Source organism: Coregonus lavaretus (assembly GCF_964263955.1).
Source record: "Coregonus lavaretus genome assembly, chromosome: 19".
Taxonomy (NCBI): Eukaryota; Metazoa; Chordata; class Actinopteri; order Salmoniformes; family Salmonidae; genus Coregonus; species Coregonus lavaretus.
Window position 1 is genome coordinate 18,612,759 of NC_140006.1, and position 23,767 is coordinate 18,636,525.

At 42.5% G+C, this 23,767-nt stretch overlaps 1 protein-coding gene across 1 annotated transcript in view; it reads right to left on the bottom strand.

Moving 5' to 3' along the window:
- Positions 1-23,767, bottom strand: part of LOC311146673 (arf-GAP with GTPase, ANK repeat and PH domain-containing protein 3-like) — a gene marked incomplete at its 5' end in the record, with an annotated part of 227,058 nt that overhangs the window by 105,818 nt on the left and 97,473 nt on the right. Inside the window, 7 exons of the mRNA XM_084183206.1 lie at positions 3,122-3,277; positions 3,638-3,765; positions 4,976-5,110; positions 7,016-7,157; positions 11,401-11,486; positions 15,869-15,956; positions 17,826-17,884. Of these exons, the coding sequence (XP_084039332.1) occupies positions 3,122-3,277; positions 3,638-3,765; positions 4,976-5,110; positions 7,016-7,157; positions 11,401-11,486; positions 15,869-15,956; positions 17,826-17,884 (794 nt within the window). The remainder of the gene's footprint in view (positions 1-3,121; positions 3,278-3,637; positions 3,766-4,975; positions 5,111-7,015; positions 7,158-11,400; positions 11,487-15,868; positions 15,957-17,825; positions 17,885-23,767) is intronic.

The following is a 23,767-nucleotide window of genomic DNA, read 5'->3' on the forward strand; positions in this document are numbered from 1 at the left end:
ACAGGCCAGAGGGACAACTCGTTGGGGTGAAATGTGCTTTTTTGATAGCACAGCGCTCTTAATGAGGAAGGAGTTGTAAAGCCCTTTTTGTCGAAGAAAGGTTGGAAAATTAGCAAAAATCTGCAAATATCGAAGAAGAAAAAAAAACATTCCAGGCGGTTATTTTTTTGTTTCTTTTAGAGTGGACATCCAGTAAAAAGTACAAAAGGAACTAAAATAGCTGACAATTATTCATGGGAGTTGATGGTATGGGGTTTAGATGTGGCCAAAAGAAGTAACACAAAAATATGCAAAAAGGTATTTGTCATGGTGGTGCTTTTGAACATAGCGAAAGAACAAAAATGCCTCAAACACCTCAGAAAATATATGAGATATGCCAAAACCTATTGATGTGGTTGCTAAACCATGGAAGCGCTAGGAAATAATTTATGTGAACTCAGCTGACACCTAGTGGCCATTACTAGTCATGAAAGAAGTGGGCTGAGGGTGGTGATAATGGCTGGTGAGACTGAATGACCGGTGATGAAGACATGGTGGATAAACCAACGTCTTTATAAGTAAAGCTTTTAGGACCTTTGACAAATAAAAGCTCCAAAAGAGGCAGATTCCCCAGTCAGTTTGCAATGCACTATATAAAGCTTAATAATTTGTTTTATCAAGGTAGCCTCAGCTAATTTAAATATTCCGATGGTGCCCAGTGCTCACTAAATCTATAGTCAGTAACCTAAATCAACTATATTCATATATCTAATTATAGTTCAACATGAGTTGGTGGCAATAGCCTACACCCCCAAAAAATTGAGCTTTTTAAGATTAGGCTACTTCAAAGCACTTCAGACACCCCAAATCTGATTAGAGAGCATGCCATATAATCAGTGTGCACTGGGATACAGAGTAGTTTATGTAGTGACTGTTAGTATTCTGACTTTTTCCCTCAGTGACCTTTGACTACGCATGTAGAACAGTAATAAATTGTGCTTTATAATGTATCATACAGCCAATACACTGTCATATCTAAACTGAAATATATCAAACAGAAAACATATTGGGAGAATGGGCCTGGCATATTCTAACTAGCAATACTGTGAGTACAACACCTTGTGGTTTTATGAATATGACCGAAAAGTTAGCCACAGTGTTGTTTCTAATTAGTTTGAGTGTGCTTTTGAAAGGTCTATCTATCTGATCAAAAAGCCCACAAAACCCCTTAAGAAAAGGAAAGCGAAACCAAAAGGGTTGGGAGAGCAATAGATACTACTGTGTTGTATAATCTATCAAAATAACCCACGACATTAAGGCTTCTTCTCTATCCTGACTACAACTCTCCAACTGAATAAAAAACGGTTAGGGATCACAACTACCCACTACTATGATTAGAAGAGATAGCAAGTCAGTATTATAACACTTGCAATGCTAACTTTTTGTGGCCAGAGAGAGAGATGTTCAGGACTCCTCTATTGTGTTCGGCACGTTAATAATTCTGTTTCCTCAAGAGGTCCTCCAAACTGAGATTGATGAAAAAGCAAAGTGAGAACAAATAGTCTTATAGTGGATGCTGCTTGGTAAACAAAACTTTAATTTTTCTCTTGTATTGTAAAACTGGCAAAAATCCTTCCTCTCCTTGGCCCACGCTGTGCTCTTGAAGTGTCATTTGGGAAATGGAGTCGTCGTCGACCCCCCCCCCCCCCCCCCCCCACACCCTTTGTTTCTCCCCCCTCCAACCATCTTCTGCCCCTCCCTGTCCCTCCCGACCCCTGGCTGGCCGCTCCTCAGAAGGTCATGAGCTGAAACTCCCGCTTAGCCTGCCAGTCGGGCACCCACACGGGATAGGTGGCATGCTTGGGCATCTCCATGATGCGGACGGGCAGAGGCTCATGTCTCTGGTGAACAGGGTTAGTCACTACCTAGCAGGGGGAGGGAGAAGACAAGGGGAGCTACTAACTGACAGACAATCTGCACTGCTCTGATGCCCAGAGCCCCGCAATGGCTACCACAGTAGCTGGAGTAGGGGGAGATGGGAGAGGTTAGAGGAAGTGAGGGGGCTGGGGTTAGAAGGGAGAGGTAGAGGTACAAAAAAGCGAACCTGGGGAAGGGATGGAGGTATGTTGGAGCAGGAGAGGCTGGGGTAGAGGTAAGAGAAAGGGAGGGATAGAAGGGAAGGGATGGAGCTAGGGAAGCTGAGGAAAGTACAGCGGTTAGTGCAAGGGTCTCAAAGGTAGGGAAGGTTCGAGCTGCGCAACGGGATTGTATAAGGGCAATTCAGGTAGAAGCTAGAATAAGGATAGAGGTTTAACTACGGCTCTCAGAAGTATGGGTAATTGGAAGAGGGTTGAGCAGGGCAAGCTGTGGTAAGTACACTGATTAGGAGCCAGAGGACAAAGGTAAGAGCTGGGATATCTGGGGTAAGGGCAAAGGTTAGAAAAGGGATATCTAGAGTAAGGTAGGGAAGGAGGGGGGAGCGAGGGAGAGCATGCATTATCTGACTCTGTAGTGACTGAAATGGTTATGGTCTGTCCCTGACTTTTAGTTTAGTGTGGCTGGGTAGGGGGGAAGTTGCATTGCTGTCTTTGGTGGGGTGTAGCCTTGCCTCACCCTTTCTCTCCCCCAATAGGGAGTCACTGCAAAGAAAGGATCTAGTAAAAATAAGAGGGGTAGGGAGGAAGGCCAAAGATTGAGACAGAGGGGCCAGGAGGAGGGGATAAGTGAAAGATGAGTAACTCATGCGCATTTACTTTCAATTGGAAAGGAAAGGGAAATGTTACCAACATAAAAAAGGTTTTAAAAAGCTTAGATATTTTTCCACAGTGCTTCTAGCTTTGATATTTGCTTTAAAATAAGAAAAAAAGAAAAAGAAATGAAGCATTTTTTTCATAGTATGGGTTCAAAATACAACCCAGGGGGCAACCAGCAACTGTTATCCTTATCATTTTTTTCTCCTTTGCCCATTTTTGTTGCTTGTATAAGGAGTAAACCAGGAAGGCTTTTTGTGCCTGTATCTGATACAGCCAGGAAGAGGGCGGCTTTGTCTTTGTCTCCCTCTGATGGACAGTGTGTGTGCGCGGTACTGCGCCCTCTAGTAGTGCGAGTGGGTGTTGCTCTGCATCAGCTGCCGCATACTTACTGTGAAGATGTTGGAGCGGCGCTTGGACTGCTTGCGGATGGGTGTGGGCGTGTTGGAGGCGGCGATGGTCTCAATGCGCATCTCCCTCTGGCTGATGCTGGGAGTGGAGGGCACAGAGGAGGAGTAGTCGCTAAACGCACCCCCGCCATTCGCCGCCTGGAAGAGGAGGGACGAAGATGGAGAGAGCGGGAGAGGGAGAGGGAGAGGGAGAGGGAGAGGGAGAGGGAGAGGGAGAGAGAACAAACTAGTCAGTTAAAGAAGGTAGGATCTGGGAAAGCTGAATCATAATATATAGTTTATGTAGGCTACTGTACGCCCTGTATTTTCAGTAGTGTCCAGCCTACGTCTTGCTGCATGTACCAATTGCACAGAAGAAGCTCATCGTTTTTCCTGACCACGTAACCTGACAAGTAATATCCTAAAACTAGGGCCCTGAGTTTTCCCTGGTCAGGTCATGTGGTCAGGAAAAACTCCTGGCCCTAGTTAGAAATATTCTGGCAGGGGGTGTGGCCTCACCTGGTTAATATGCACAGAGGGGATGGATGCGTTGGGGACTGATGAGTGGCTAGGCGAGTTGGGAAGGGACTTGCACGGACCAATAGACAGCTGCTGCTTTTTCCTCAGAGCCACCACCTTCTGGGCGACTGGTGGGAGAGAAAGAGAGACAGAGGGTTAGGAATCAAACACAACAAGTGTCGACGACTCTGTTATGAATTACAATGACTTTCAGGATAAGTATATATCTTCACAATGTAAACTCTAATATCAACAAGTCCACTGATATTAACCACTTCAGAGCAATTCTCTTTTCAATCAGGTAATACGTTACATATGGAGAGATTAACCTTATACAGTTCTCCAGAGATACAAAGCATCTCCATTTCCAAGGGAAAATACTCCTGCCATATGTTGTTCAGAGAAATGAGCCTGTCTTAAGCCCAGGGAGATCTGTGGTGTGAATTTAACCAAATGAGCCTGTCTTGCGTAGTACAGAGGGACCTGATTGGCCATGCAGACAGCGTAGGCAGCCACCCATCACTTCGCTGTAGACTCCAGCAGGAGCGGGATCTGTTATTCTGCATGACGTGAATGAGGGCCGAGGGAGAGAGAAGAGTTTAAGTCTGTCTGACATCTGGGGAGTGTATTGGTATTGATGGCTAAAGTAGCATGGAAAAAATGGAATGGAGGAGCCGCTCGATCTCCAGACACCAAACACTTTCACGTCTTTTAATTATTTAAAAGCAAGCAATTAATACAGCTTGGAGACTGCAAGGCTCTGTGCGTCAACAAACAATGAAAGGAGAAAGTGAAAGCTGCGTTATGTATTCATAAAGTTTGGTAAAGAGAATGTTTGGGGACTGTTTAAAAGTTGTTGTTAAAAAGATGTCCTGAACCCAGCAGGGTATTGTACTGTGGTAATCAGGACAGGATGTTGTTGTGTTCAAATGAAGGTTGTCATAAGTTCAGAGATGTTTTCTCCTTGAACACACACTTTTCTCTCTCTTAAAGCAGACATACGTTTCTTCTTGGCTATTGGCACTGTGTTGAAAATAGTCATATCTTTCTCCCCATTATATATTTCTTACCAATAGCCTTTCCATTGACATCACATTCTCATTCAATATATAACATGAATGGCTCAAGCATCTACTAGGGAAGGTTGGATACTGGATAGCAGTAGAAACACTATGGGCGGACGTCGGCCTATACAATGGTACACTGTAGACCATTATATTGTAATCCTGATCGCAGGGATCCACAGGGTTCCACATTCTAGTCCCAGCCCAGCACTGACATATCTCCTTCAGCTTATCAAGGGGAGATTCATTAGTTAATTAATGCCTCAGCCCTTACCATCTTGGAAGACTCTCTCCACATTGAGGCCGTAGGTGGAGCAGGTCTCGTAGTAGGTGGAACGCTTCAGGTCGTTGGACAGCTTCCTGGCCCGCGAGTCATCGATCACTCTGGGGTTGGCAGCACTGATGGCATCTGGGGAAGGACAAAAAGCACCAACAACAATGTAATATTGTTCTGAGAAAATTCCATTTGGGGGATGATGTACAGTGCATTCGGAAAGTATTCAGACCCCTTGACTTTTCCACATTTTGTTACGTTACAGCCTTATTCTAAAATGGATTAAATTGTTTTTTTTGCCTCATCAATCTGCACACAATACCCCATAATGACAAAGTAAAAACATGTTGGTTTTTTTCAAATGTAATACAAATAAAAAAGTATTCAGACCCTTTACTCAGTACTTTGTTGAAGCACATTGGCAGCAATTACAGCCTTGAGTCTTCTTGGGTATGACGCTACAAGCTTGGCACACCTGTATTTGGGGAGTTTCTCCATTCTTCTCTGCAGATCCTCTCAAGCTCTATCAGGTTGGATGGGGAGCGTCGCTGCACAGCTATTTTCAGGACTCTCCAGAGATGTTCGATAGAGTTCAAGTCCGGGCTCTTGCTGGGCCACTCAAGGACATTCAGAGACTTGTTCACGAAGCCACTCCTGCGTTGTCTTGGCTGTGTGTTTAGGGTCGTTGTCCTGTTAGAAGGTGAACCTTCACCCCAGTCTGAGGTCCTGAGCGCTCCGGAGCAGGTTTTCATCAAGGATCTCTGTACTTTGCGCTGTTCATCTTTTCCTCGATCCTCACTAGTCTCCCAGTCCCTGCCGCTGAAAAACATCCCCACGGCATGATGCTGCCACCACCATGCTTCACCGTAGGGATGGTGCCAGGTTTCCACCAGACGTGACGTTTGGCATTCAGGCCAAAGAGTTCAATCTTGGTTTCATCAGACCAGAGAATCTTGTTTCTCATGGTCTGAGAGTCCTTTAGGTACCTTTTGGCAAACTCCAAGTGGGCTGTTATGTGCCTTTTACTGAGGAGTGGCTTCCGTCTGGCCACTCTACCATGAAGGCCTGATTGGTGGAGTGCTGCAGAGATGGTTGTCCTTCTGGAAGGTTCTCCCATCTCCACAGAGGAACTCTGGAGCTCTGTCAGAGTGACCATTGGGTTCTTGGTCACCTCCCTGACCAAGGCCCTTCTCGCCCGATTGCTCAGTTTGGCCAGGAGACCAGCTCTAGGAAGAGTCTTGGTGGTTCCAAACATCTTCCATTTAAGAATGGAGGAGGCCACTGTGTTCTTGGGGCCCTTCAATGCTGCAGAAATGTTTTGGTACCCTTCCCCAGATCTGTGCCTCGACACAATCCTGTATCGGAGCTCTACGGGCAACTCCTTTGAACTCATGGCTCGGTTTTTGCTATGACATGCACTGTCAACTGTGGGACCTTATATACATAGGTGTGTGCCTTTCCAAATCATGTCCAATCCAATTGAACTTACCACAAGTGGACTCCAATCAAGTTGTAAAAACATATCAAGGATGATCAATGGAAACAAAATGCACCGTAGCTCAATTTCGACCCTCAAAGGGTCTGAATACTTATATAAATAAGGCATCTGTTTCTAATTTGTAATACATTTGCAAAATATTCTCAAAACCAGTTTTTGCTTCGTCATTATGGGGTATTGTGTGTAGATTGATGAGGAAAAAATGAAATTTAATCCATTTTGGAATAAGGCTGTAACGTAACAAAATGTGGAAAAAGTCAAGGGGTCTGAATACTTTCCAAATGCACTGTGTGTGAAAATCCACACTAGTCTCAAGTCTATGCTAAAACTAAGGCCCAGAGTTCTTCCTGGTCAGGGCACAAAGTCAGGGTGAGGAAAAACTCACAGTCTACTTACATCTTTATGTCTATATTTGTCAGGTGTATGGTAAGAACTGGCTACCTCTAACCCACAAACTACCACTATTGCCTAATATCTATGGGATGGAGCTAACAATCCAAATAAGGGACTTGCTAGTTAAAATCAAAGTTCAAAATAAATACCTTGTGTCCCGACCAGGACCATGGGGACCTCTGCTGTGTTCCTGTAGCTGGACAGACGCAGGAAGTAGTTGTAGACCGTCTGGAAACTGATCTCATCCTCCAGACTGAAGACAAAAACCACAGCGTCTACCCACGCTGCAAACTGGAGGGGACACACAGACAGAACACAGCAACAGGTTTGAGAGGATTCAACACATAAAAAACCACCAACATACTGAATGTGTGTGTATGTGTGTGTGTGTGTGTGTGTGTGTGTTTGTGCGTGTGTGTGTGTGTTTGTGCGTGTGTGTGTGTGTGTGCGTGCGTATTTGGGTGGGTGGCACTGTCTGGATCTGGGAGGACCTGAGTGTGTGGCCAAGGGGGATCGGGTAACCGGAGCGGCTTCACTTGTTTATTTATTTTTCATGTAAAAGAGTGAACCAGTTTGTGAGAATAGAAGAGATATAGGTGTTTATAATGAGGTCTTTCACACTAAAATAAATCTAGCCCTACTGAGTTGTTCACATAAAAATGAATTGCAATCAATTAATCATGGAGAACCAGAACCACCTGAAACATAATTATATGATGAATCCACTGATTGTTTTTTGAATTAATAACCACAGCAATTTAATGTCAACGTAATAAACAAGTGAACCTTAATGAATAAAGTTCACCTTTGTAACAGCCTTGAAATATGCATTACTCTGTCCGACTCATTATTATTATTATTATTATTATTATTATTATTATTATTATTATGCTGAGCGGCTCATAATAATGACCGGAACGGCAAAAATGGAATGGCATCAAACACTTGAAAACCATGTGTTTGATGTATTTGATACCATACCACAGATTCCGCTCCAGCCATTACCACAAGCCCGTTCTCCCCAATTAAGGTGCCACCAACCTCCTGTGCATGCAAAACAATTCCCATTTTATATTTTTATGGGAGTGGCTTCAGTTCCATATTTGTGCAGGAGAGGGCAGTGTAGCAACATCATTGTAATGACAGGGCCTGTGTTATTGTAATGCCTGTGTCACCAGTTACTAGGGGGAATATCAATGAAATCTCAAATATGGCTATTACAACCCTGAGTCCCATGTTATCGGAAGGTGGAACCTGTTTTCCCCTGCACCATTCCACAAACCTAATCTCTGAGTGCATCACCAGGGAGAGAAGAAAGGAAGAGGTTTCCCTTGGGCAGCAGAATAAGGTAATCATAATCACAATTGCTTCTGAGAAAGTGGTTAAGGAGGAGAGAGAGCCCAAGCGCTAACAGTGTAACAACCTTCGCCTCCACCTCCTCCCTCCATTTAGTCATTCAGCAGCATTCATATCTATGGAATGAATCAGACCTGGGTTTGAATACTATTTGAAATAATTTAAAATACTGTATCTGTGCTAGAATAGAATAGTCACAAAAGAACAAACCCCGCCCACCTGGCACTCCAGGCAGGTAAACACCATAAAAACTCCATAAAGCAAACACTAAACGTATTTTGGAAGATTTCAAATAGTATTTGATCCCAGGTCTAGAAACGATGGGGAGATCGAGCTTTCAGTTCAGAGTCACAGCTTCAGCTGAGCCTCCATTGAGTGGGAATGTAATGAAGGCCTTTAATTATGCTGCGCTAATTACTCCCAGCTAGGAACAGAGCTACAGTCATTTCCATTCCCATCTCTGGGACTGGGAGCAACATTAGCATAATGCTAGCATAACTCTGCCTGTGAGCCAACCTTGCTAAGCCAGGCAGGGCAGGTATCAATGACTGTTTCATCATCACAAATCCCCAATGGAGGGGTTGGAGCGCCAGGATGCTTTCACTCCAAGGCCTCTCCATAGAGATTCCAAAAAATAAGAAAATGAGGCCTCCAGAGAGAGACAGACATGAAATGGCTCAGCCAAGAGCATCACCACACCATGTTTTCCCTAATTACTGAATGAGTACCTGGCATAGAGGCACATTTTATGGTGAAGGCAGATATATGTGCTCCTGTACCCTCCTCCATACCAATGAGAGCTGTGACGTCATCATACAGACTAATTGTTTGTCAAACATTGCTTGCTAACCTAAATATGCTATCGCTGGTCCTATCAGACATTGTTCTTTGTATCATATAAAGAACAAACGCTATAGTCTGGTAACCATATTTATTTTAGAAATGTTTAGCTTCGTATTTCATTGGTTTGGTAACGCCAACCTAGCTTCGCGAGCCAGCCGGATTTCTCAAACTCAAAGCCAATTTATGCTTGATTCGAATGTGGTCCGAGGCTCCATATGGAGGGTGTGACGCAATTGCGGAGCCTCCAGATGCACGCAGAGGCCAAATTGAGCTCCTTACCGCATCGCCGTGCGCCTACCAAATTTAGTAACAATGTGGAGGGCTCCATATAGCTCCGCATTGACATTATTGGTTGACGTTAGGTGAGGGCGGGAGGTCCTGTATAAAACACAAACTCACTTCCTTGACAACTTCCTTCGGCCTACTTGCGCGAAGCGCAAGTAGTATGAATGCCCTGACTTCTGCAGAGGCCGTATCACCATAAATGCTGCATGGCCAATGCAGACTGTCAGATTGACCATGCAGCACATTTCACATGAATAATTTGCTGTACGGTAGCAGTCATCAGTCTGGTAATACGAAGCTAACGCCAACATGTTCTACTCAAGGGCAAGGGTTCTGGTCTAGAAGCACGGTTTCGACTGCTCCTATAGTCTTGCTTCGGTAATGCAGTTTAACTGATGCCTGGCCCAGAAAGTCAAATTCCATAGACTGCCACAACGAGAAAAATCCTAATAAGACACTTTAGTCATCACCTTTGTGCACAAAACATCCATTGAATGATTCAAATAATTGTAACTCAGTCGAAAATATGTCTGCCATGTTTTTGGATGACGTGATGACGTTGTTGATGCTCCCTGTGCACACTGAGTGCTGGTGCGCATGTGATGTTGGTCCGTGTAAACCGGATGCAACCCGGATATAGACAGTCCATGAATTGGCGTATACGAACACGAGTAGATTACCTTGAAAACAACGGTCGGACATCTTGAACGCAGTCTCCAGTTCTTTCTACCTCAGTGGTTCTGCTCACCAGTGCTGTGAACTGGCTCCTCCTCCTAGTAGGTGAGCGCATCGGGAAGTTCCCACCTTTAAATGCACAGGTGGCTCGCCTCTCATTAGGTTTTATGGTTTATCTCGTTTAAGGGGTGGGGTGTTTCCAAAGTTGATTGTAAACGCTCATGTTTCAGCATACTTTATCTTTGTTTTCAATAACGTGTAAAGTATTGACAATTGTTATGAAAATGATTGCAATAGTATTGCATTTTAAGTGTGTTAGTGTTGTTTGAGAATGTAGCCTACCTTTTTAAATGGGTAGGTGCTATTTGGAATCCTTGGGATGTCCCAACTCTGAAGTTACCCCATTGAAGTTGAAATTTAAAATGATTAAGGTAAGGCTTAACGTTAGGTAAGGGTTATGGTTAGGGTAGGGGTTAAGGTTAGGGTTTGGGTAGGGATATCCCAAGGATCCCGGGTAGCACTAACCCTTTTTAAAGGTGTGACTGGTTTATGCCAGATTACCGTTCTCCTCATCCATGAGAGCTATTGGGCGTGTTCCTCTGCCCAGGCATTGCTGACGCATGCCAGATCTTACAACACCTGGATAGGTATTTGAAGTATCAGCTAAGCACATCATATGTTATAGCAATCTGGTGCCCGACGGCACAGTCGATGACGGGGCACGCAACCATTGGTTGATGCATGCAATGTCTGAGCAGGGGAACGCGACCGTTGTGTTATTGAGTTAACATGTTGTTACAGTTTATACTCAAATGTGTGAGTTTATGGGCGTTTTGCTCTGTGTTTAAGGTGCATTTGCCTTTGTACTCCTGTTGAGTTATTGCAGTATTGGCCAATTAAGTTCATTGTTTTTCAACCAAGTATTTTTGCCAATTCATTTTCATTATCTGCATATTTTATGTATAAACACTCCCACTGGATCTAGTTTTCCCTCCATCACCTGCACTGTAAATAAATACCACATATTTTCTTCCTTGATCAAATGACTCTGACTCAACTGTTGCTGCTCCATACCAACTAGGCTATTGGGTCCTCTAGCTTAACAAGAGTGTTTGCCTCTTTTGTCTTTCCACTATAAAATGGCTTTTAGCTAGATTTAGTTGTTGGTAAGTGCTCAGGCACAATGACTTGGTAAAAAGCACTGTGAAGCACTGCTGAGAATGGGAGTGCTGTGCAGCATCGAAATGAATCCCCAACAGAGAAGTGTTTATTAATTCCTATCTGGTTATTGTGGAGGAGATCTTGCAGAGTTTAAGTGGTATTAATTGGCTGTGCTGAGGCATGCAGGATTAGAAAGCAAGCTGAGCATACGTACTTGCAGCTCCGGGGGGCCTCCCTCGTCTCTGATCAGCAGCAGGTAGCTCTGTCCATCAACCACGATCTCCTTCTTGAACCGACCACCTGAGGAAGAGGAGAGAAATGTCAGGGTGACTTATTTGGTGGTGCATGGCCTAGAATCATGCTTCATCATTATTAATACAGCCAATGTGAATTGATCTAATTTACCCTGCCTATTGAAGGGGTTGGCAAAATGAAGGTAGAGGGCTAAACTCAGGCCTAAAGTGGTGTAAAGCACTTGCTACTCTACTAATTGTCACTGAAAACATGTTTGGTTCTGCTACAGCTAAATCACCAAAATTCAATATTAATACCAATATTTTTCACCAACACACACCAGTAGGCCTAGGCATGAGTCAGATTTAGGCCTTCCCATAGATTACTTTCCATTCTGATAAGGTTTTGATGATAGTTTGGAGACATCCATCCTGCATGTGATTGTGAATAGACTGTGGTTTGATTTGGCCCCGCTGTCTCAATGAAAAATCAGAAGCTGGGTGAGGAAACAGGGTCTCCAGAGTCAATTACCAGACAGGGAAATTGCAGTGAATAGACTGTGGTTTGATTTGGCCCGCTGTCTCAATGAAAAATCAGAAGCTGGGTGAGGAAACAGGGTCTCCAGAGTCAATTACCAGACAGGGAAATTGCCATTTAGCATGTCTAAATGCACACAGCTGCTGAGAAAACCTGCTCCACTACACCGTCACAGAGCACTGCCACAAGCCGTAGACCCAGCCCGAACCCCCACCTAAATTCACTACATAACCACCAGCTAGCCTTGCTTAGAGATCCGTCTCCATCGCTGATTCAGAACTCCATGAGATATAAGTTAGCATGCTAGTGTATTAGCCAGCACAGCAGACAGACAATGTATTTTGGGATTCTGTAAGGAAGTGATAAGGCATGGACGTAGCCCTAGAATGGACGTAGCCCGGAGCCTGAGATAGAGAGATGGAAGGAGAGGATGGAAGATAATAGAAGAAAATAGAGAAGTTTTAATCTAAAGTTGGTGTAGTTCATGGCCACAAGATAGTGGAGACTAGAGACGCTATATAGTAGAATTAGCTTCTATAGTCAGCCTTGACTTTTTCCCCCTCATCTCTTTGAATGCATGTTCGTATTCCTTGCCTCTGGCAAGGCTGGCTGCAGATAAAATATACAGACCGATGGGAATACCTCGCACTAAATTGGATTTTGCATAACATTGGAATAGTTTGAGATCCTGCAGAGATTTAAAATATTAAAGGGAGAAAGTTGGGGAGCTAGGCGAAATAAAACCTTGCTTTTTCGAATGCAGAATATTTGCTTCAAGCCGTCTCAAACAATATTGAATAATGTACGACTGCATGAAAGGTGTAAGAGTGGGCATATTAACATATATCAAAAGGAGTATACTGAGGGTGAAAAACTACAGACATAAATGAAATATCTACCGCTGCGGCAACACCAGATATTTCATAATCCGCCGTGTTATCTGTTACAGCATTATGTAATAAGAGGGAGAGAATATGGGGAGTTCATAACAGTTTCACAACTGAATTTGAACTTTCTAACTGACACTTTGTTTGTGCAGATCCCACCTTTGCAAAAGAGCAAGCGAGGTCACAGCGACTGGCTCTGCCTGCAGTCTTCAAGGGTTAGGTAGGCAGTGTTCTAGCTAGCGCCAACATGCAATACAGATCCACTTGAGCCACACTTGCTCCCATTAAGTTCACTTTAGCCCATTTGGCGAAGGGGGATTCTCCCCGACATCAGTTGAGTTGTGTAATATCCAAAGAGAGAGACTCACAGAAGCTAAGCCAACTTTCCTCCACTGAAGTAGCAGAGGTCTGAGATTGGAGCACTGATCGGACTGATGAGTCTCCATATGCCAGGAAATTCCCATTTAGAGGAAATGTCAGAAAAGTGATACCCATAGTAATACCCAGTATAGTCATATCTTATGAGAAAATGAATGTATCTGGATCAAAGGGTCAGACTTAGAGGAAATTTGAAATGATTCTGGAGGAGGTAAATGGAATAGGTCGGCTGCACATGAAATGATAAGAAGCCCTTGAAAATGGTATAATGAGAGTGTTATACCAAATAGCATCTTCTGTTTCCATGGTATGAAATGGATGTGCATTTAAGTAAAGACCTACATTTAGATTACATAACATCAACGTCATCCTGGCAGTGTCTGTGACTGTTCACAGGCAAGCATTGACAACATATCCTGAGGTCGGAGGAGAAACCATCCGTACTGTGGAACGTCTGTTGAATCTCAGTGCCAAACTAATTAAGCAAAACTACAGTAATTGTAGAGCAATAACGAGAGACACTCAATCTGTATTAGGGTAGGCAAGCAATTAATGTATAATAATTTTGCCTGGACGTGGCTAATGAATAGAGTGTTTATAGCTTTTCTATCAACATACAGATGAGTCTAACACACACACACACAGTCACACACAGGTTTTGAGATGGTAGCTGAAATTGTGGGCAGGCAGTAGGCAATAGGCATATCCAGCTCTAGAATGGAATGCATATGCTCAGAGACCTTGACACGGAGCCACAATTCAAACAGAGCCAGATCCGATGTTGCCATGGCAACACCTCCCTCCCGTCCCGATACTACCTTTTTTCAGATATCACAGCAACTAGCAACATAGTAGAATAAAACACTGTAAAGTAGAGCTGCTGGGTGAATGAATGGCACGGACCAAACAGAAAACACTAGTACTACTACCACCAACTCTTCTTAGAAGCGAGGTAGCCTCTTTCAAATCTACAGAGGAGGGATAGTTTCTAACTCTACCCACATGTACATATTACCTCAATTACATCGACTAACCGGTGCCCAGCACATTGACTCTGTACCGGTACCCCCTGTATATAGCCTCCCTACTGTTCTTTTATTTTACTGCTGCTCTTTAATTATTTGCTATTTTTATTTTTTACTTATCTATTTTTTACTTAACACTTCTTTTTTCTTCTTCTTAAAACTGCATAGTTGGTTAAGGTCTACACTTCACTGTAAGGTCTACACCGGTTGTATTCGGTGCATGTGGCAAATAACATTTGATTTGATTTGATTCGTCTGGGCTAAGCAATGTGCTAGGAATGAGACTAAAAGGAGACCCTTTACCACCTGTTAATGATGGGAGACGGAGCAGTATGTTGTATCACGGCAATGATGCAGTGATCTGTATAAAATGAAGAAACAACATGTTTCCAGAATTCCTAAAACCAGCACTCAGTTTTTTGCATTCCAGCATTTTTGTCATTGATATCTCTAGGCCTAATTAAGCATTCAGGATTGTTTCTTTCCTTTAGTGAAGCAGCATCTTAATGCCAGGAACTCATTATGCGCTTCATGTCTCATCATCCTCTGTATACAGTAATTACACAAAAACAGACACTACAAACCATCCAAACCCCGTCCAAGATTGTCATTTGACTCTGGTTTGCCAACATCTTTGCGGGTTCGGACAGCCTTCGCTTCTGATTTCCGCCTGATAATCAAAATGGAGAATTCTTCAGTTTTGATTCTGTGAAGCCACAGTGGAATGTTTGGGAATGGGCTCCAACTGTAGAAATAAACACAACCCTCTCGTTCATAGCTTCACAGCTCCCTAAGCAGAAACTGTTCATGTTCATGACAGCAACTATAATCCCCTTTCCCTCTGAAATGAAGGGTTATAGTAGGATTTAGTGCTTTAAGCCCAGGTCTTAGTTTTACCTTGATGTGTTTGGGAATTATCATTCTAACGCAGCAGCCCTCTCTCTTTCATAGACAATGATTTGCTCAAGCTGTCATTAATTTATACTAACAGATAAAAAGCCAATTATCTCCAACTCATCTCTCTCCACATCCTTGGGTTTGAGATAAAATTGGACACTGCGTCGACTGATACAAAACAATAACAACAACAGAAAATACACCAACACACCTTACCGTTAATGATAAGCGAAGATAATGCAGGTTTCTCTTTTCTCTCCATACACCATGTGGAAAACACTCAAACTAACTGCTAATTATGAATTGAGTTTGTATACAGCTTACTGTAAACATCAAGCCCAGCCCTGTCTTTGTACTTTGTCCATATCTATCCCAGGCTAGAATAACATCAACCAAAATACAGATTGTCTTGCCAATTGATCATTCCAGGTGGTATTTCAACAGGTTTCGGACAGCCAATAATCTGGTAAAACCTTAAAATAACTTTATAAGCCTTTATGAATTATTATAAAGATCTCAAATGACATTTACATTTATGACGCAGCAGGGCCAGTAGATGGACTAGATTAGCGAGATACCATCACAGCTATAAGAAGGAACAGACAGCTCTGCCTCAAGTGATGCGTTCATGTGTTGACTGACAAGTTGAAAACCTTTTAGCTTTTTTGAACATGTGACGGCTCTCTCCTCCCTCAGGATTTAAGCAGCAGGGTCTGTCTCTTACCTTCAGGGGACTCCTCCTGCACGTACGTGCCTGTCAGGTACCGGTGGACCAGGGCCGACTTCCCGCTCGACAGATTACCCACAATACCCTGCAGAAACAACAACATGGTCACATGACACCACACTCACACGTAGTTCATTCCAGGACATGTATGTTGTATGGAAGGTTACACCGCCAATCATAGCCAGAGCCTCTGCAGCTTGACCTGTATACAAATTATGATTGGTGAAACAGCAAGACGGCAAAATACTAGTACTATTAAAAGTCTAGTAACACGACTAGTACTAGTAATAGTAAAATGTTCAGTTTGTAGCGGCAATATGTTGTAGATACGGTTACACTACTAACCAATGCCAAAGGCCTCAGCCTATGGACTTTCACATGAACAGATGGTGCTTATAGGGTAAAGGTAAGACACCAAGGGAACAGTACAGTATATGTTCAGCTAATGTTTTCCATACTCCCCCTGGTGGTTGTCTAGGCCAAGGCCCAAGCCCTGACTGCTGTTTTCCCCCAGGTGAAGCCTGACGGAGAGTGTGCTGGGGCTGGGACGCTCCCAGGCTGGGGTGGCTGATGATGCCAGGAAGTCTGGGGGAGAAGAAAGGCTCCTCCAACACACCCTCATCCCTTCCTCCACCCCTCCACTCTTCCTTCATCCAATTCTTCTTTAGATCATTAGTGGGTGGTAAAGTCAGGTATGGTTTTAATTACAGGGGACTGTGTGTGTGGTGGGGGGGGGAATAAACTACCTATCTTCTCCCTCATAATACTTATGGTCTTCATAAGGAGGAAGTTGGCTTTGGAAAGGACAATAAGTAGTAGTCTATCAAGAACTGAAGAATAACAAGCTAGGAGCTACTCATAACTGAAACGAACTACAAAAGGCGCAGGGATTGTGTTAGAACTGTAAAGCTTTGTTACCTGCTATGTCGTAAGCCCATCATTAATAAGTTCAGGAAGATGAAAGCAGATACTTTTTTAAAGGATCAGTCTGTGGTTCATTATCAAAGTCCAGGTTTGAATACGATGTTTTTAATGTGAAGTTTTGGGAAGACAGTACTACACAGTATCAGCTCATCTCCCCCATGAGTGCAATAGCATACATGTTGGAACGATAACATCTATCCATGCTATTGGGAAACATAACATATGAATGAACTACTTCTGTCCAATACTGCCATATGGAACTGTCGAAGAAATTGAAGTTCTGTCCCTTCTCTGACAGTCCTAGTCTTTTTCCTGCTGAATCCAGTATCAGTTCACTTAACCTCTGAAGTGTGTGGAGCTAATTAACACCTTATACTATATAAAGGACAATGAGCTCTATCAAATTTTCCATGGTTAGAAATCATGTTCTTCATAAAAGTTCCCCCATCTGATTTGTCTCAGATTCCCATAGGATCTTTCTGATGTGATGCACGACCCTTACCAATTCATAGAAGACCAAAATACTATGAATACTACAGTATTTGCCACTGGAACGGTGGAATGCGGCTTTGTGGTTATATCCCTATTGATTATGTGCGTGAAGCATTCCTTTCTTCCAGTGAGGATGTGAGCAGTGTGTGTGTGTGTGTGTGTGTGTGGCAGTGGTAAGAACTGTTGTGCCAGCAGGTGGATCAGACCCAGTAAGTGTCACTCGTCTACCCCAAAACTGTCACTCATCTCTTCGTCTGCTGCAAGCCACTCTGCGCTCCGCATCACCATGCCAACGCAATAAAAGCATCATTAATAATCACCCACAGTCTTGCTTGGTGCCAGGGAATATTCCAGCCAATTTCTGTACTCTACTCTCTCTCTCTCATGCAGAATGAGAATAAATGTTTTTGACATGCATAGAGCATGCACTGGCATTGACGTTTAAATCAATCCAATGCTAATGCTGAACTTATCTTCCTCTCGCAGTGCCAATGTCAGACGATTAATACGGGCTGAAGTTATGATGAATACTACTCACCACTTTGAGCTCTGGCACTGATCGACTCAATGTCCATTCTTGGCTGTTGACAAAAGAGTCTGGAAGAGAAAAAGAGAGAACAAACACAATTTAGTTAAGGTTAGTGAAGGGTAAAGCAGTGTGTTGATTCCCGATCACTATCACGTATCATCACAGTTTATTTCTTCATGTTCCGTTGAACCAAATACAAACATGCTCTGCTCTCCATCTCTCTGGCTCTTGACTCTTTGTCCTGACAATGCTTGTTGTTTGATGTTTGTTGCACCGAACATGTACTGTCTGTGGCTTGAAGGGAAGTGGTGCAATTGTGGTTTAAAAAGGGACCTCTGGCGCACGCAGGCACGCACAAGCAAGAACGCACACAACTAATTCAATATAATAGTGAGAGAAAACCAGACTTGTTCCAACATGTTCCTCTATTAATGGCAACACATATGGAAGGAACATTTGACTGGAAAATCACCATTTAAAAACTAAGTCTAGAAAACCATTCAAGAGAACAATTACAGCCTGGGCGAAAGTCAGTAGCATTGTTCAGGTCATAACCAAACACACATATAACTTCTCCCTAAGGACGTTATAGTAAAAGAGAGTGTCAGGTGGGACCCAGTGTCTACACCAGGACAATGAACACCTACAACACCAAACAAGGCAGCATCATGTAAGTGCACATGTTTGGTGCAGCAACAATGTTTTCTCATCTTGCCCAAAGCAAACAAATGACATTGATCATCGAGAACAATCATCCAGAAAAATTACTTGAGGATAAACCCATGTTTCAATCACTGGAAAAGATAAACAGTTGAGATTGATCTAATTTAAAAAGCTCACAAACAGGGTTGTCAAACTATTTAATAATTTCTGGAAAATAAAGGTTTTATGATAAAAATTGTCATTTTATTGCGTAGGTGTCTTAGCTGTGTACCAGTAGTTCAAACAGACAGCTTGGTGCATTCAACATGTCAATACCTCTCACAAATACAAGTAGTGATGAAGTAAATCTCTCCTCCACTTTGAGCCAGGAGAGATTGACATGCATATAATTAATGTTAGCCCTCTGTGTACATCTAAGGGCCAGCCGTGCTGCCCTGTTCTGAGCCAATTGCAATTTTCCTAAGTCCCTCTTTGTGGCACCTGACCACACGACTGAACAATAGTCCAGGTGCGACAAAACTAGAGCCTGTAGGACCTGCCTTGTTGTTAGTGCTGTTAAGAAGGCAGAGCAGCGCTTTATTATGGACAGATTTCTCCCAATCTTAGCTACTGTTGTATCAATATGTTTTGACCATGACAGTTTACAATCCAGGGTTACTCCAAGCAGTTTACAAGATTTAGTTGAGGTTTAGGGTTTAGTGAATTATTTGTACCAAATACAATGTTTTTAGTTTTTGAAATATTTAGGACTAACTTATTCCTTGCCACCCATTCTGAAACTAACTGCAGCTCTTTGTTAAGTGTTGCAGTCATTTCAGTCGCTGTAGTAGCTGACGTGTATAGTGTTGAGTCATCCGCATACAAAGCCAGTGGCATGTAGTTAGTAAAGATTGAAAAAAGTAAGGTGCCTAGATATCTGCCCTGGGGAATTCCTGATTCTATGGATAGGCTTCCATTAAATAACACCCTCTGTGTTCTGTTAGACAGGTAATTCTTTATCCACAATATAGCAGGGGGTGTAAAGCCATAACATACGTTTTTCCAGCAGTAGGCTATGATCAATAATGTAAGAATCCGCACTGAAGTTTAACAAAACAGCCTCCACAATCTTTTTATCATCAATTTCTCTCAGCCAATCATCAGTCATTTGTGTAAGTGCTGTGCTTGTTGAATGTCCTTCCCTATAAGCATGATGAAAGTCTGTTGTCAATTTGTTTGCTGTAAAATACCATTGTATCTGGTCAAACACCATTTTTTCCAAAAGTTTACTAAGGGTTGGTAACAGGCTGATTGGTCAACTATTTGAGCCAGTAAAGGGGGCTTTACTATTCTTAGGTAGCATAATGACTTTTGCTTCTCTCCAGGCCTGAGGGCACACTCTTTCTAGTAGACTTAAATTGAAGATATGGCAAATAGGAGTGCTCTTGAATATAGGGTGGTTGTCATGTTTTGCTGACAAATGTACTAAAATGGGAATAAAATAGACATTTCAACTTTCAAAATGGTACCACAAAGATGTTTGGAGGTCCACACATCAGAGAATGTTAACTTGAATGGGAATATCTGTTGTTTTAAATTATACTGTCAATCCTTCATTCAACGGTAGGTGGACCGGCGGTCATCTTTGTGGTAGTAATTAGAAGTTACATTTCAATTCAATTTCAATTGTGTACCAGCTAAATTGCAGTGGTCTGAAGCGATATGTAATCCATAGAATGGACCTTTCTATGATTGAAATGACACCCATCCTGTATTCGAGAGCATATTGTGTCACAACCGATGGAGGGCACAAAACAAAAACCTCAGATCATGTGAAATAAGGTCTAAGCTACAACATATCTGAGTTTACACGTTTTCAGATTATTGACGTTAAAGGTTTAAAAATTACAATAGTTTGACAACACTGTTTGTAAGCTTTTAAATTATATCAAAGTCAACCGTTTATATTCTCCAGTGTTGAGGACATGGATGTCTCATTGTATGGTGGGTATGCAAAATGGGTCAACTTTGAGTACCTTTATCTCCTGAATGTCACTTTCTAACCACTTCTTCCATGGGCAAATATGTAAGGAAAGTTTTTTTTCATTCAAATGGATTTACTCTTGAAAATAATTTCCTGTATTGAAGTACCTATTTATAGGCATCTACGAAGTGCACTTTGCCATAAACAAAAGGTTTAATTATTTGAAAATCGGTTGTCCAATACATAAGTAGTCGTCTGTGTAAGTTGAGTATAAGGGCCTCTTACATGATAATTAAAACTTTTGCAGGATGTAGGATCAATTGTTGAAGAACATTGATTTTGTGTTCCTCCAAGGCTAATCGAAGCCATTCCATTAGACTTCATTTGTGCCCCTTTTTCCAATTAAGAAAGTAACGTTTTTTTCTTTCACAATATTCTTCCTTGACAATTTTTGTTTTAGAAGCAATAAGGTTTAACTAATACACTGACAATACTCCTGTATACAATAACAGGCTTCATTGTTATGGTTATTTCACTTCATATCAAGGTTGAGGACTGCATCACCCGAGGTGGATTCAATTGGTTTTGCACAGAGTGGTTCTGAATAGCAGGCCTTGTGTTGCTAAACCCTCTCACTACCAGTTTGACATCTCCTTGAACATGTTAGAACATGCTCTTCAAGGCCGATTTATACCCTATGGAGACGGACCCTACGGAGCGTAGCGCAGTGTCGCAATGTCGTTTTTCCTCACAAAAGGGGCGGCTCCTTGTAGTGCACTCCGACGTTCAATGTACTCCAGTGCCTTATCATTCCTTGTGTAGCCGTGGAGGCAGTGTTGTGTAGGCAATGAAGCTCACTTGGTTCCTTGAATCTATAGGCTGAATCAAAGTAGCCTATTTTGCATTAATAAGCAATATAATCTCAGCGACTGTTCAAACAATAAATCTGATTATTTCACATGGCGATGTGGGAAGCTAGTCAACTTCAAAATCACTTAAACTTCAAGATTACTGTTTTGGTTTAGCTTAGCATTAAATAAGAAGCCTATTTTGCATTGATAACCAAATATAATCTCAGCGACTTTTAAAACAATAACCCAAACAACATTGTAGCCTTATTAGAATCCTCCCAAAAGGTATTTTGTTTCGAAGTAACAACTACCTGATTGACAACCAAAAAACAGCCCCAAGCCATGTGCTTTTTCTCCCTTAGCAAAATTGATGGCATTCTATTTTTAGCTGATATGGGAGCGAATACATTCAAGCAGCATATTAAACCAGGATTATGTTGTAGGTTACACTGGAAAGTAAATAATATTTGCTAGGGCAACCTTTAGGCTCTGCAGTTCTGACACTCTGCTTGAGTGAGTGAGGGAGTGTATTTCACAAGTGGTAGAGAGGAGTTTAAATGAGGTTGCCACTCATTTTGTCAAGATTACTTAATTTTAAAAAAATGATATAGACAAGAGGACGAATAAAAACACTGATTGGAGCTCTGTTATGCAACTCTTCAGCAACCTGTTATGAGAGCACACTGACTTGAACAGATTTGTCGTAAACTTCTTGAATCTCTTAAAGAGAGAGGGCCAAACACACAAAAGAAGACCCCAGAAATAAACAGGCTATCCAGTAGAATTAGGAGTCATCATACAAATGGGGCTCTATAGTGGTGTTGACCACTTAGAGTTAGGAGACTGGGGCCAGAATAGAACATTATGTTATTACTGACCGTAACACCACCACTCATGTTTTAAATAACTTTAAAAGGCATGAAACACAGGGCAGAAGAACAGAGGAGAAATAGAAGAAAAGTAGTGGTTATTCACTCAAAGCTTTACCTATCTATCTTTTATCAAACCATGTGACACATTGTTTGTGCTACACACGTGCTACATGCTAGGCATGTATGCTGTGGCTATCCAGATTGATGTAACATACAGGGTGGCAAAGACACTTGTCCTTAGCCGTTGCTCAAACAGCTAATAGAATTAATGTGTTCGCCATAAAAAATGAGCACCCCCATCGCTACCCAGAATGCCTATGGAAATAGAACAGAACGAGCCCCAACGTCAGTGATGCACCCTCCATAGGACACCAGAGCCTTTGTTTGTGTGAAATGGAAAACTGCTACAGCTTGTTTGTCATGTTTTTTACCTCACTGCTCATGTCCACTCTAATAAAAATAACTATTCAATCCAAGGGCAGTGAGGTACGATTAGTACCCCCCTTATTGAGTTCTGAAAACAGAGGGAAGGAAAATGCGAGGAAAATACCACTCTGTTTGTGTGTGTGTGTGTGTGTGTGCGTGGGTGTGCATGTGTTTTGTGTGTGTGTGTGTGTGTGTGTGTGTGTGTGTGTGTGTGTGTGGTCAGTGGGGAATGAGCGGGGAGGACGACCATAAGGTCTAAACCTCCATGCCGCTCTGCGGCTAAGAGATTTTTCCCACCAGATAGAAATTAGAGAGTGTGAATTTAGCTTGGAATAAGTATTTTTACATCCTTCATTGGTAACCACATAGTGGGTTGTTACCCACTGCCATTGCCTCTGACTAGGCCTAGGGTATACTTACACCGAGCAGCAGCTCCATTGACATAATTGTTCCTGAATCATCTCCCTATCTTGTAACTGTTTTGGCTCTGCAGCCCAATTCACAAAGTTGTCGACTCAATGCTGCTACAGCTCTTATCTGTAGAGCTCTGAACAGCAGAATGTAATTTCACTAAGGGGATAGGTAAGTGACAAACATAATCACTAGTGATGCAGACAGAGAGGTGGATGCTTGCCGACCAATCTATCCCATTGTGTAGGGCTATAGGAAAGCTAAGCTTTCTGTTGGAATTCTCATTTAACCCGAGCTAGACAAATTAGATTTTTGACAAATAGTTCCTTGGGTTCAGTCTTAGCTGACTCGATTTAGTAGAATAAATTGCAATGAAAGTTAACTTCACGTCTAAGCTAACATTTTCTATAACCCCAACCCCACGTTAACAACATACCATAAACATGTTTCTGCACAAAGGAGGATCGCCCAACTGTCAATAGCCTCAGGAACTCTACTTTGACCTGTGCACTGATGCAGAAAGGCGTTCTTTAACCCCAGCCTTTATCTCTATTGTGCAATTCTGTCATCACCATAACATTAAAGCAGCAATCAGCAGTTGAAACAATAAGAAAGCATCCTCCCCGCCCCTGTTCCGGTAAAATGTTGAGGGATGGGGCTGGAGAAATGTAACCACTCTCAAATTCATAGACAGAGCTATGGATGCAAGGACTGACCATCCATGATAAAAACAATTATAGTTTTAACCATGTTTTGAGGCTATAT